Source organism: Alosa alosa, chromosome 8 (genome assembly GCF_017589495.1).
Source record: "Alosa alosa isolate M-15738 ecotype Scorff River chromosome 8, AALO_Geno_1.1, whole genome shotgun sequence".
NCBI classification, from domain to species: Eukaryota; Metazoa; Chordata; class Actinopteri; order Clupeiformes; family Clupeidae; genus Alosa; species Alosa alosa.
Window position 1 is genome coordinate 28,241,464 of NC_063196.1, and position 13,088 is coordinate 28,254,551.

A 13,088-nucleotide genomic window follows, 5' to 3' on the forward strand; every position below is an offset into this window, starting at 1 on the left:
TTAAAATAAATGTAGTGTATCTGTATTACGCCTAAAGAACACCGAACTCGTGTCCAGGTATAAACCAATTCCCTGAGGTCTGGCTACTTCGACTTTTGGACACCATGTGGCGACATTACGCTAACTAATGGCAGTGGTTTCCCATGGCTATCTGACATTCTTTTGTGTTGACTCTGACAGTGAGGGAAAAGTTGAAGAATATGCTAGGCCTACTACAAAATGTGATATTCATTTGAATATCAAATGAATGTCAAAATGTGGGAAGTCTAAACTTCAGATTCAACCAAAACTAATTATTTACACCTACAGATTTTTTAGATATACTTCAAAAATAATTGTGTGGCCACCTAGTTTAGCAATCTGTATTTCCATTTCATAGCTCTATCTTTTGTCAGCCTCAGTCTAATAAACTTTAACCTGATATGACACAAAAACAAACACATAAATCCATCACTTTTATATGCTTTATTTTCCTTCAACAGACAATGGACCACTGAATACCCAGTCCCCAACCCATGCAGTCACCACCCCCACCCCCCCGACCTGTGTGTGAGGCAATTGAGGGCCATTCAAACCAAGAACGATAACTATAGAAAATAACTATAACTATAATAATGATATGAGCCCAAATCGGGCTGCGATGTTGGCACTGACAAACGATAAGGAAAGTCTTTCCTCATGTTGATGAATGTGATGTCTAAAATGTGATGGATGGATTCAATTTGGCTGTCAGCTTTTTATCGTTCTCAAAATCACTCTGAAAGTGATCCTCAACAATATCGTTCTTCATGCCGTTAGTGTTATAGTTTATGTGTGAGGCCTTGTCTTTCATATTTTTTTGCCTTGATTGTTATAATTATGGCTCCTGGTGTGAACAGCCCGCAACTCTGGAGGTGGTCTGGGCCACATGTGAGCTGCATTCCTCTCAGACCGAGATGGTCCCAATGACAGTAAAAAAAAAAACATGGACAAGAAGTGAAGCCACAGGGAGGAACTAAAAAATGGCAGAAAAATGGAGATTTTATCAAATATGGCTGATTCTTGGTGGACCTGCCTGGCAATTTGTTTGATTTACTACACTACGCACGCTCTGGCTCCTAAAAACACTTACTGATGCGCTCCAAATTTGCCAACATCGCAGCTCGATTTGGGCTTCATTTCTTCATAACATACGTGCATGACGCCACACTGTCCACATTTTGTTCCCCCAGTCATGCGTTCCAGGCTGAGCTAGTACCTATCAGAGGTGGTGTGGGCTGGGCTGGTGCTCCCATCAGTAGCAGATCTGGAAGTATTGGCTGGGCAACTTGATGGGGCTCTTATAAGCAGGGACGTCCAATGGGGAGATGGAGGTGACGCTCTGACAGGAGGACCTCTGAAGAGGCAAGACGAAGGCAGCTGGCGGCTGACGAGAGGATGCCAGCGGCAGCGGCAGCGGCGGCGGTTTGGTCCTATCACATGCACCCGTCACTTTGGAGGGAGGGCTCTTGGGAGGAGGAGACTGCGCGTGATTGGAGGACACTGACGTGGGCGTGGTGTCTTCAGTTGACCCAGTCCTTTTTGACAGGCGGCTCAGATAGATCTGCATAGTCACTAAGTGAAGAGGGGAAATGGTGGGGGGAGTAGGAGGAGGAGGAAAAGGAGGGATGAAGGAACAGTTGTGTGTGAGGGAAACAGGAAAACACACACACACACACACACACACACACACACACACACACACACACACACACAATCAAGCTAAGATAATTTACAATATGACAGGGCAAAATATTGTGATATGGTCCAACACCATATACACGGATACATTATTATCACAGTGCACTCCGTGATGTGATGAAGATACAACACAATATGACACCATCATATCATTATCATATGGGATTCAGTATTATCTGACAGTACATACAAAACAATATGACACCATGCCATTATCTGATATATACAACACATCTATTGTCTGCTGGAGAGTGGAACTTTGACCTCAATATACAATATAAATCACACACACACATACCCTACATGCTGTTGGACCAGAGGTGTGAAATCACTCTGTAAAAAAGTTTGTGTCTGCAATCTTTACATTTTTAAAGAGGAAAAGTTTTGATGAAGAGGTCTAAAATAGCTCGAGGGTGTAGGCGTGTGAATAAACTCAACCATCAAAGCCTGAGAATAAAAAAACAGGGCTCTTTGCATGGTTCTGTGATGATTTAAGCTTCACAGAAACACCTCCCTCCCTCTCCTACACACACACACAAGCATACAGACTGAAGTAACCAGAGAAATCTTGAAATAAAACCTTTCATCACCTAGCCGACAGAACAGACGATGGGCGGTGATGGTGTTGACTCCAGTTACACACACACACACACACACACACACACACACACATACACACAGAATTCCAATAATATCTGCATGTCTACATATGTAAAGGCATTACAAAGCACAATAACACTTCCACACACACACACACACACAAAGGAAGCACTTAACATTGGATACTGTTTTCAAAGTTCAGTCAGACTGTTATGGCTGTTCTTTTTTTGGCACTTTCATCAATAGCTTATCCAACAGTGACAGACGGTGCCTGTCAAAGTCAGCTTTATTGTCAATTTCTTCACATGTTCCAGACATACAAGAGATGAAATTACGCTTCTCACTATCCCACGGTGAAGACAAGACATATTTTACCAATTTTAAGTCCACAGACAAACATAACATTCAAGTAAACAAAAAGTAAGTAAATAAGTAAATAAGAGGGCACATATAATAATGAAAAAATAAGAGCAGCAAAATTTTGTTGAAATTGTGCATAGACAGTCAATAAAAAAACTAGTGCAAAGTCAGGCCAATAAGAGGCTTGGGTAGTTCTGTTTGACCTGAGTAATGAAGAAAGTGGCATAGTGGTGCAAGTTATGTAAGAGCAGCAGAAGTGTTGTGTTTTCAGGACAACACACCAACCACACTGTGTGTGTGTGTGTGTGTGTGTGTGTGTGTGTGTGTGTGTGTGTGTGGGAGACAGCTGAAAAAGATATATCTAATTTTTATGTGTGAATCATCATCAGTAGTTCTGCTCTCTATTGTTTAAAGTCTTGGTTATAATGGTTCGGGAAAACCCCCCATTAAACCACTAAAACAGTTCAAAAGTATCAGACAAAAATTATCTATTAAATTGGACTTCGCTCATAATAACTGTACATGAAATACATTAATTTACACCAACAGCCAATTACTTGTATATATTTATGTTTAAGCGTGTGTGTATTTGTGTGATTGTGTTTACATTCATGTGTAGACTATGTGTTTATGTTTATGCATGTGTGTGTGTTTGTGTGTGTGTGTGTGTGTGTGTGTGTGTGTTTGTGTGTGTGTGTGTGTGTGTGTGTGTGTGTGTGTGCATGTGTAATGAAACAGAGGGTAGATAGAGGGTTGGTAGCAGGCCTACCTTTGCAATGGGTGACCCGGCGAGTCCCTAAACACCCAAAACAAATAGACAGTCCATGAGATCACATTCCTCTGTATACATCCAGCTTATAACAAAGGTAAAGGAGTCTATGAGATCACATTCCTCTATATACATCCAGCTTATAACAAAGGTAAAGGAGTCTATGAGATCACATTCCTCTATATATATCCAGCTTATAACAAAGGTTATAATTCATTGCATCACATCACGTCCAGATATTAAAAAGGCTATACATCATTGTACGACATGAGGACTGTAAGTACATACTGCTCAAGATGACCGTAGCTGCCTGTGCTGCAGAGTATGCTGTGTAATGCTGTGTAATGTAAGATGCAGAGTATGCTGTGTAATGTTCATAACTCACCTGCCACACTGGCCCCCGGTTTCCTATGGAGAGAGAAACAAGCACATCCAGTGAGTGTTATCAGACAAACATGCATATGCATTGTTATAACAGAAACACACTCCAGTGGTTATATGTCAGATATGTGCTATATATGTGTACTTATGTGTGCATAATTATATTATATTATATTATGTTATGTTATGTTCTGTTATGTTATGTTATGTTATATCATATTATGTTTCAATTAAATATGTGTGTTAAATTTGAGTGTGTAATGTTAGTTGTAAGCAGTTGTATTACCTATCCTGCATTTTTCTGCAGGTGACTGAAGTGGTGGTTGTACTAGAGCGGGGTTTACTAGGGGTTCCTGGAGAATCCTTTACACTTACAATTGGGCTTCTGGAAACAGACAGAGTAGAAGAAGAAGAAGCAGAAGAAAGCAAAAAAGATGGAAAAAGAAGAACAGATGTGTGTCAGTCAGCGGGTCAGAGTGGGCTCATTTCTGTCTGATGCGATGACAACATCCGCAGGCTCTCCACAAGAATGTGTTTTAACTCCTTTACTATTTATTCATGCACTTTACAAAACAGTCACTTTATTAAATATACAGATGACACAACCCTAGTGAGCCTGCTACAGGATGGGGAGGTAGATCATGGGCCAGTTTTAGACTACTTTTTAGAATTGTGCAATAAGTCACACTTAATTTTAAATACCAATAAGACAAAAGAAATGTCCATAGATTTTATAAAGTCACAGGGCAATTCCACGCAAAACCGTCACATCCATAACGGCAGCACAATGCCATGGTATTTAGTCGGCGTTATGGACATGACAGTTTTGCGTGGAATTGCCCCTCTGCAACACACCAACACTTTTAGACTATTCAGGTTGTTACAAACTACAAATACCTTGGCATTGTACTGGACAACAAGCTTAAATGGGACTCATAGACTGATCTTTTGCATACAGACACAGCAAAGAATGTACTTTTTAAAGAATCTGCTTGTTTTTAATGTCAGTAACAAAATGCTCCAAATGTTATACTGCTTTTATTAAAAGTGTTTTAACTTGCTGTATTATCTGCTAGTTCAGAAATCCCATTGAGTCACAGAAAAAAAACATTCAGAAAAACAGTTACAACAGCCAGCGCATTACTTGGGATAACACTCCGAGCATGGAACACATTTACAAAGACAGACTGGTGAGAAAGGCCAATAACATTATATGTGACTATGCATACTCTGTGGCATCTAATTTTAAACTACAGCCATAGGCGTCGTTTCTGCCCACACCTCCTGACCAAGAACAGATCCAAATTCTCTTTTATACCACAAGCCATAAAAGCCTTAAATCAGTCAAAATAAGCTAGATGTCCAGCTGGCCTGATCATACCCAAGGGTGTATAGTGTATTGTAGGGTGTGATGTATGTTCTTCATGTTATGTCTGTCACTGTCAGTGTCTGATGTATGGACTATTTGTTTGTGTCATAGGTCTGATGTCCTGTCATGAAGTGCCTTGCGACTGTGCCGCAAACCCAACTGCCCCACGGGGACAATAAAGTGATCTACTACAGATGAAGTTAAGAGAAAACAAGTGGAGTCAGTTAGGGAACAGTGATCTCTGGAGCTATCAGAGGTCACTGATGATCATCTCATCTCCTTTTCTATCCTCTCCATTAAACCTTATCTACTGTATACTGTATGTAATAAACAATGTCTAAATAACATAATGAGTTTATGCTTAAAAAAACAAAGAATAATAGACCACAGAAAGCCTGTCACTCTAAGGACATTAGGATTTTAAATGAGAGTGCGTAAGTGGCTAACAGGTTAGAGCTTGGTTAGAGCCAGAGGTGGGCACAAATAGCCTACATCAAATACACAACTATTTTGTTACAAATTACAAATACTGGCTCATGAAATGTAACAAAATAAAATACAAAATACAGATACTGTAATTTGGAAATACAAAAATACCCACACAATAATCATGGCATACTAATCATGGCATATTATTGAAAATGTATCCCCAAGAGACAATAAATACTATTGGCTGGCAGGGGGCTATTCTGTACAATGGGGCACCTATGAAGTAGATCAGGTAAAAAATGTAATCACCATCCCATATCAAGGTAAACAATGATTAAACTGACAAGCAGGCTTCGCAACAGTGGAATCAACTGTAACAAAGCAAACTACCCACCATCATTTTTCGTAACCAATGAAAGTAGTACAACAAATTGAACTGGTCGGCCTCTTTTTAAACTGAACTACATTTCCCTTGTTGTGCTATAAATGCATGCCTACTGGCAACATGGGGGATAAACAGAATAACAACCTATAAGGTGTCCCAATATACGGACTGAATTAACTTGGGAGAGAATTCCACTCCGGGAGGTATTAGTCTCCGTCTCCTCCGTTATTTCTGCATATCAGGACACCACAGCGGATGTTACTCCTTTTACATAAATCCTGTCAAATCATGTCAAATCCTGTCAAATCATGTCAAATCCAAGTTTTAATACTGTCCTATAGTAAGAATGAACATCAGCTATTAGGTACTCAAGGTCATGAGGTCAAAGGCCGAGGTCCTAATATTCTCCCTCGGTATCTTATCTGTATCGTTTTCAAATTGTAGTCTTGTAGCACTTAACACAACTGACAATTCAAGCTCCTAGTTACTTTTTTAATTTCTTTCAACTTCCTGACATGTTCTAAGGGGTTCTAAGGGGCTTTAACAAATTGGGTTTACACCCCATGTTGTCCTTACAGAAGGGTGATAAAGTTGACCATTTTGGCTCCCACAATTGACTTTTCTTTTCATTTTTTTCAACTTTACACATGTTCAGAGGGGATCGTAATAGAAGAAAGTTGGATCTAACACTTTTAAGTTGGTCACAATGTGGCATGCCACAGCAAGAAAAATGGAAAATGGGTAAACATTTTATGCTTTTCTTACAAAAAGGTAATGAAATGTTTAGGTCAACTTTACAGTTGAATATAGGGAATTGCCCAAAGGATATCTCCAGGCACCCAGCCTATTCTTAAAACCAGATTCACCAAGATTCTGGCCTTTCGTTTTATGATAAACATTGCCTATTGTCATGGTTATAGCGGGTAGTATATTTAATTGAGTGATGACATTTTGGCTTATTTGAGAAGTATTTAAGTAGTTGAAATACTCAAATACAATCCCTCAAAGTATTTTGTTACAAACTACATTTGAGTTTTTCCAATCCTGCAAAATACAAATTACAAAATACGCTAAAGTAATTAAATACATATTTGAAATACATATAATTGAAATACTGCCCATGTCTGGTTAGAGCTAGGTTAAGTTGCCTACCTCTTAGTGGTTGTGGAGGGCGTGTAGTTCCTGGAGCTGGCAGCAGAGGGCAGCGTGGTGCTGCTGCTCTTCCTCACTTGCCCTGCAGCACTAGAGGCTGTGGAGGGTCTTGGAGGCAAGGCCAAGGAGGCTGGACGGGTGGCTGGGGGAAAAAATGCACAAATTTGTGAATGGTGTGAATGTGTATGTGTGTGTGAGAGAGAGAGAGAGAGAGAGAGAGAGAGAGAAAGAGAAAGAGAGATGGGGTAGAGAGAATGTGGGGTGTGTATGTGTGTATGTGAAAGAGAGAGAGAGGGAGAGAATGTGGTGTATGTGTGTGTGTGTGTGTGTGTGTGTGTGTGTGTACTGTACCTTTAGCAGGTGTTTTCTTGTTGAGTGCGGTCAGAGCGGCCTGCTGCTCCTCTGAGATGTTGAGTCTCTTGAGCACGTCGGCCAGCGCCATCTTCAGCAGCTGGATCTCGTCCTCTTGCATCTGCACTCGCTGCTCCAGGTATGTCAGGCGCTCTGACACGTCCAAGCCACTCGCCGCAGAGCTGCGGTCATCTGCACACACACACACACACACAAAAACAAAGGTTTGCACAAGAACACAATTGTTACAAGGAGGAGATACAGCCTTGAAACAAAGAACATAAACTGTATTAGAGGAGTAATAAAGGCATGTGAAGATTAATGTTTCACTTCTTGTCATCTCATCAGTGAAAGTCTTCAGTGTCCTGTCAGAAGTGATAGTTTGAGACTTCTGCATAACTTTGACTGTCCAGTGTATCAGTGTAAGAATATCTGCTAGAGTCTGACCACGACATAGCAAGATACACCAGGGCAGTCTTGGCCACATATGGCAACATAGAGTCCCCATCGTGAGCCTTAACCTTGCTGAGCGAAACAAACTGGGTCGGTTTGTCAGTGTTGCTGGCAAGGTTATAAGGGGTGAATCAGTCTCCACTGCGTGACTTATATGGCCGGCAGGTCCTTAGGAAGGCTCTGGCTAGTGATGGGCAAATGAAGCTTTGGTGAACCACTGAACCACAGCAGAGTGAATCTAGCGACACTAGCTGAAAAGCTAAAAGATGGCCGCCACACATACATTTTTCGACATAAAAGTCCTTAGCAAACCAATGTTTTTGGTTACATATACTGGTTTGGGTAAGGACTTTTATGTTGAAAAATCTACATGTGGCAGCCATATTGGATTTTTTCATTAGTGTTGCTAGCTTCACACTGCTGTGGTTTAGTGGTTCACCAAAGCTTCATTTGCCCATCACTAGCTCTGGCCATTTTGGACTGTGATGACCACCCCCTCTATAGAGAGTTTGTGCTTATACCCTCAGGCAGAAGGTATAGAGTTCCCACCCATAGGACTAAACGCTACCAACTCTCCTTGTATGTACTGCCATTAACATGCTGAATTGATCAAATGATGTCACTTTTGCACTTTCTGCTTCTCTTGCACACTGGACGTTTGGACTATTGCTCATCTTGGGCTCTCCATGGAGTGATCTTCTTGCACTGTATATTATTTCATGAACTAGTTCTTGTCTATCTGTGTTGTAACGCTGGCTCCATTGCTATTTATTAACTTGTGTGTTGTGTCGTTGCTTGTGTGTTTCTTAATACCTGGCTGCAACTTCATTTCCCCACCGTGGGATAATACATTGGACTTGACTTGAGTTTAGAGTTTATTTTTGATCTAATTAAAACACAGCCTGTGTTAACAGCCTTTTCATTGAGATACATATTCAATATGTGACACGTGACGTTCAGGGTGAACAAGGTGACAACTTAGACAACAGTCAGGGTCACCTTCTGATATGTGGACACCCTTCTTCCACATTAATCTCACCACACACACACACGCACGACACACACACACACACACACACACACACACACACACACACACACACACACACACACACACACCCACTTATGGTGCAGAACCGTGAATGAAGGCTTATTTTATTTTACATACTTATCCTGCATGCAACAAATTGATGTATAATTGTGTGTGTGTGTGTATGTGTGTGTGTGTGTGTGTGTGTGTGTGTGTGTGTGTGTGTGTGTGTAGCACAAAGCCTTCTGTGTTTGATCAGACCTGTCTAAGCGTGTAACATGTCCATGTTAGGATCTGTAAATTTTAAAGTTCTTCTCGTGTTAAGGTCCAAATTAAAGCAATAAAATGTGTGTGTTTTCTGTACATTACATATTATGCTACATGATATGTGTGAACATGAGTCCGCCCTCACACACTTGTGTGTGTGTGTGTGTGTGTGTGTGTGTGTGTGTGTGTGTGTGTGTGTGTGTGTGTGTGTGTGTGTGATTACAAATGTGTGTTTGTGTGTGAATTTCAGCTTTAATCCTCCACCTCCCTGACAGCTATCTCCTCATATTGTGGGACACTCTCCGCACTAAACCCGCTTCCCCAGATTACTTCTTCATCTGGTCCTCCTGAGGCACCAAACAATAGAGCTCCAGCACCTCCGCTCAGCATCCATATGGACATGCTGGATTAAAATAGCCCTTAATCCCGGGCCTCTAAAAGGGAATTACAAGGACCTGAAATACGGTCCTCGTGTCCCATCGCACTCATGTGAGGCGACGCTTACATAACGACTGTCCACATTAGTGACAGACGAGGAGCAGAGGGGACAAATGAGTGGGGTTTTAGCTCTGCACACCAATGCGCGCGGTCTAGAAAGGGTTAACACATGCAAAGGCATCTGAAGACTTAAGTTCTTAAGATGCTGCATTTTAACTTTGTATAATATTTTTGAACCACTTTGGACATTTAAGTATGCCCTATATCCTGTCAAAAATAAGTTATCATAACAAAACACTAATAGCACTACGTTTCTTGCTATCTGACCAGCATACACCATCAACAAAACCCATACAGTGGCTGCATATATAAGATACTGCACTTATAAGGACTTCAGTGGGAGCCTTGATGGTTCATCCAAAGTATTGTACCTGCCCAGGGACTGCACATGGAGATGAGATGGGAGCTAAATCTGGCACAACGAATCTTTTCTCTTTCTGTCATTTATGCATGTCGTACTTGGTCCCTGAAAAGAAATGAACTTAACAAACAACACTAAATTTAATAAAATCAACTCAACGTAATAAAACTAAACTAAACTTAGAGGTTGACTCATGTGAGAAGAGCATGCCATTTGGGTGTTTCGAGGGCATTTAAAACATGTCCGAACAATGTCATAACAGTCTTGTATAACTGTACCTGTAGAAATAAATAGTATTCCCTCCTCTTCGGATACAAGCATCAGCTAAATGAATAACTGGCAAATTCTGCCCTTGCTGCACGGTGCTTATTACATATGTAATAATCATGAGGTGCATCTCTAGAGCACTGACATATTGCCCCAGTAACCACAACACTGGATCCACAAGCTTGGAATGAGCTGTAACTTGGAGTATTTGCTTTCTCTCTTCGCATTTCAAAATTTGAATTTGAATCATTGTTTTGTATGTTTTATGCCTGTTTATTATGTGCTGTAATCTTTGTACTTTAATAAAGCTTTTTTTTTTTTTTTTTCATCTAATTTTGCTGCTCATCTTGACCAGAACTTCCTGGCAGAAATGTTGTTGTATGTCAGTGGGACCTTCCTGGTTAGATGAAAGATAAATAACTTAAAAATTAATATAAATCAAATTAGTTTCATACAAATAGTTCATTTTGTTCAGTATATTTTTTTACAGCCTTTGAGAATTGCCTTGATAATTCCATGTGAACGTGTTTTGTAAATAAATTCAATTTAACTTTGCTCAGATATCGATAAAAAACAATGCGACTTTAAAAACAGCTGATAGTCCTCTCCCTGTCTGACACTGCAGAGTAGGCTCTTCCACTCCCCTTTCTCCATAAGCCCAGCACACGACTGACTATATGTTCACCTGATGAGAGCGCACTGCTGAAACCCAACATGGAAAAAAAGTCCATGGTGCCCCCCTCGTTGTCACGGCAACTCACTGACCTGTCATGAAGTCGGTGTCTGGGGCCAGCAAGGCATCGCCGTGGTAGCGAGCCCCTCCGGAGTCCGCGGTTGCCATGGCTCCTGCGTGCTCCACCAGCTCCTCCATGTGTGTGTCTGTCATGCTGGTGCCTCGCTGCGTGTGAGGGAGTCCTCTCGGCTTGTGCGTGTGTGTGTGTGTGTGTGTGTGTGTGTGTGTGTGTGTGTGTGTGTGGGTGGGTGTGCGTGTGTGTAAAAGAGAGAGAGAGAGTTCACACACTAATAATGTAGGTGGGTTGACTGGTCAAACAGAATGCTCCTCCTTCATCCTTCCAGAATGACCTTCTCAATCCTCTTCACACACACACACACACACACACAGACAGAGATCTTGAGGAGGATGATGTTATTAGAAGACCAGATTAAGGGCCTTGGTAAGCCATCTCAGCCACGGCAGTGTTTGTGTGTGAGTGTGTGTGTGTCTGTATGAAGTGGATTGAGATCATATCTGGAATGTAATATCTGGACAATGTGTGTGTGTACATGTATCTGTGTGTGTGTATGTTTAGACAGACCAGAATTCAGACAGTGATCTCACCAAATACACTCTCAGCCTCACACTCATAGCCATGTAGACACTGACTACACACACACACACACACACACACTCATATATCAACACACACACACACACACACACACACTCATATACCTATGCACACTCATATACCTACACACACATACCACACAATCATATACCTACACACACTCATATACTTACACACACACACAGACCTACACACACTCATATATCTACACACACTCATAAACGTACACACACACACACACACTCCACACAATCCACACTCATACTACACACAAACATATATCACACAATTATACCTACACACACTCATATACCTACACATACACACTCATATACCTACCACACACACACACACACACACACACACACACAATCATATACCTTCACACACACACACACACACACACCCATATACCTAAACACACTCATATACTTACAGCCAAACACTGATTTACCTACACACACTCATATACCTACACACAATCGTATACCTGCACATACAGACACTCATATACCTACACACAATCATAAACACGATCATATACCAACACTTGAACAAATTCACACATTCACATACTTAAACTCGAAAACATACAATGACATACATGCTAATCCACCCACATACCATTACATGCTGCCCTATGACCCCCCGTCTTAAAAAAAAGAGCAGCAGGTCGGTAAGTCCAGCTCAGTGTGAGGATTGATGACCCCCCCTTAGTGGCTTAGCAGGGAAACTTAATTAGTGACTGATTCATTAAGGAACTGTACACAGCAGTTTATTACCCCACTGCCAGACACAGCTCGGGGTAGCTGGAGGGGGTGGTGCGGGGGGCAACAGAAGGCCATTCAGAAATAAGCACTCTTTCTGTCGACAGCGCAGTGCTGGGATTGCCACCCCTGTTGGCACCGTTGGCAGATGTTTCGCAGGGCACCGAATGCCAATTCATCACTATCCTCTTGGGGCAGTAATAATCAAAACGATTAAGCTCAATCGGAGAGTCACTGTCTCAGCACAGATGTCACAGGCATGGAGAACACACTCTAGTCTGCAATAATACAATATGACAACACTCTCTACAATAACACTCCCCACTTAACCACGGTGACATTATTTAATAGCCCCCTCAGACCAGAGGGGGGCAGGAGGGCACACAGACACCATCCAATACAGTATAAGGGTATTATTTGAGAGCATCCAATACAGTATAAGGGTATTATTTGAGGAGAGTGGGCTCAAAGCCCTCCGCTCAGCCCGCGGTACCAAAAAAGGCTACTGGGTTGTGAGGAGCGGAAGCATCTTTTACTGTGTTAGGCCAAACCTATAAGTATATATACTCTTTTGATCCTGT

The 13,088-nt window shown here is 41.5% G+C and overlaps 1 protein-coding gene across 1 annotated transcript; it reads right to left on the reverse strand.

Annotated features, from left to right (window-relative positions):
• Positions 1 to 507: 507 nt before the first annotated feature.
• On the reverse strand, positions 508 to 11,419 carry LOC125298893 (echinoderm microtubule-associated protein-like 4). Its single transcript, XM_048249797.1, has 7 exons — positions 11,157 to 11,419; positions 7,516 to 7,707; positions 7,165 to 7,306; positions 4,116 to 4,214; positions 3,834 to 3,856; positions 3,449 to 3,475; positions 508 to 1,593 (listed from the first exon to the last, which is right to left on the reverse strand). The coding sequence occupies exons 1-7, from the start codon at positions 11,275 to 11,277 to the stop codon at positions 1,274 to 1,276; spliced, it is 924 nt and encodes a 307-aa protein (XP_048105754.1). The 5' UTR covers positions 11,278 to 11,419; the 3' UTR covers positions 508 to 1,273.
• Between the last annotated feature and the right edge of the window lie 1,669 nt (positions 11,420 to 13,088).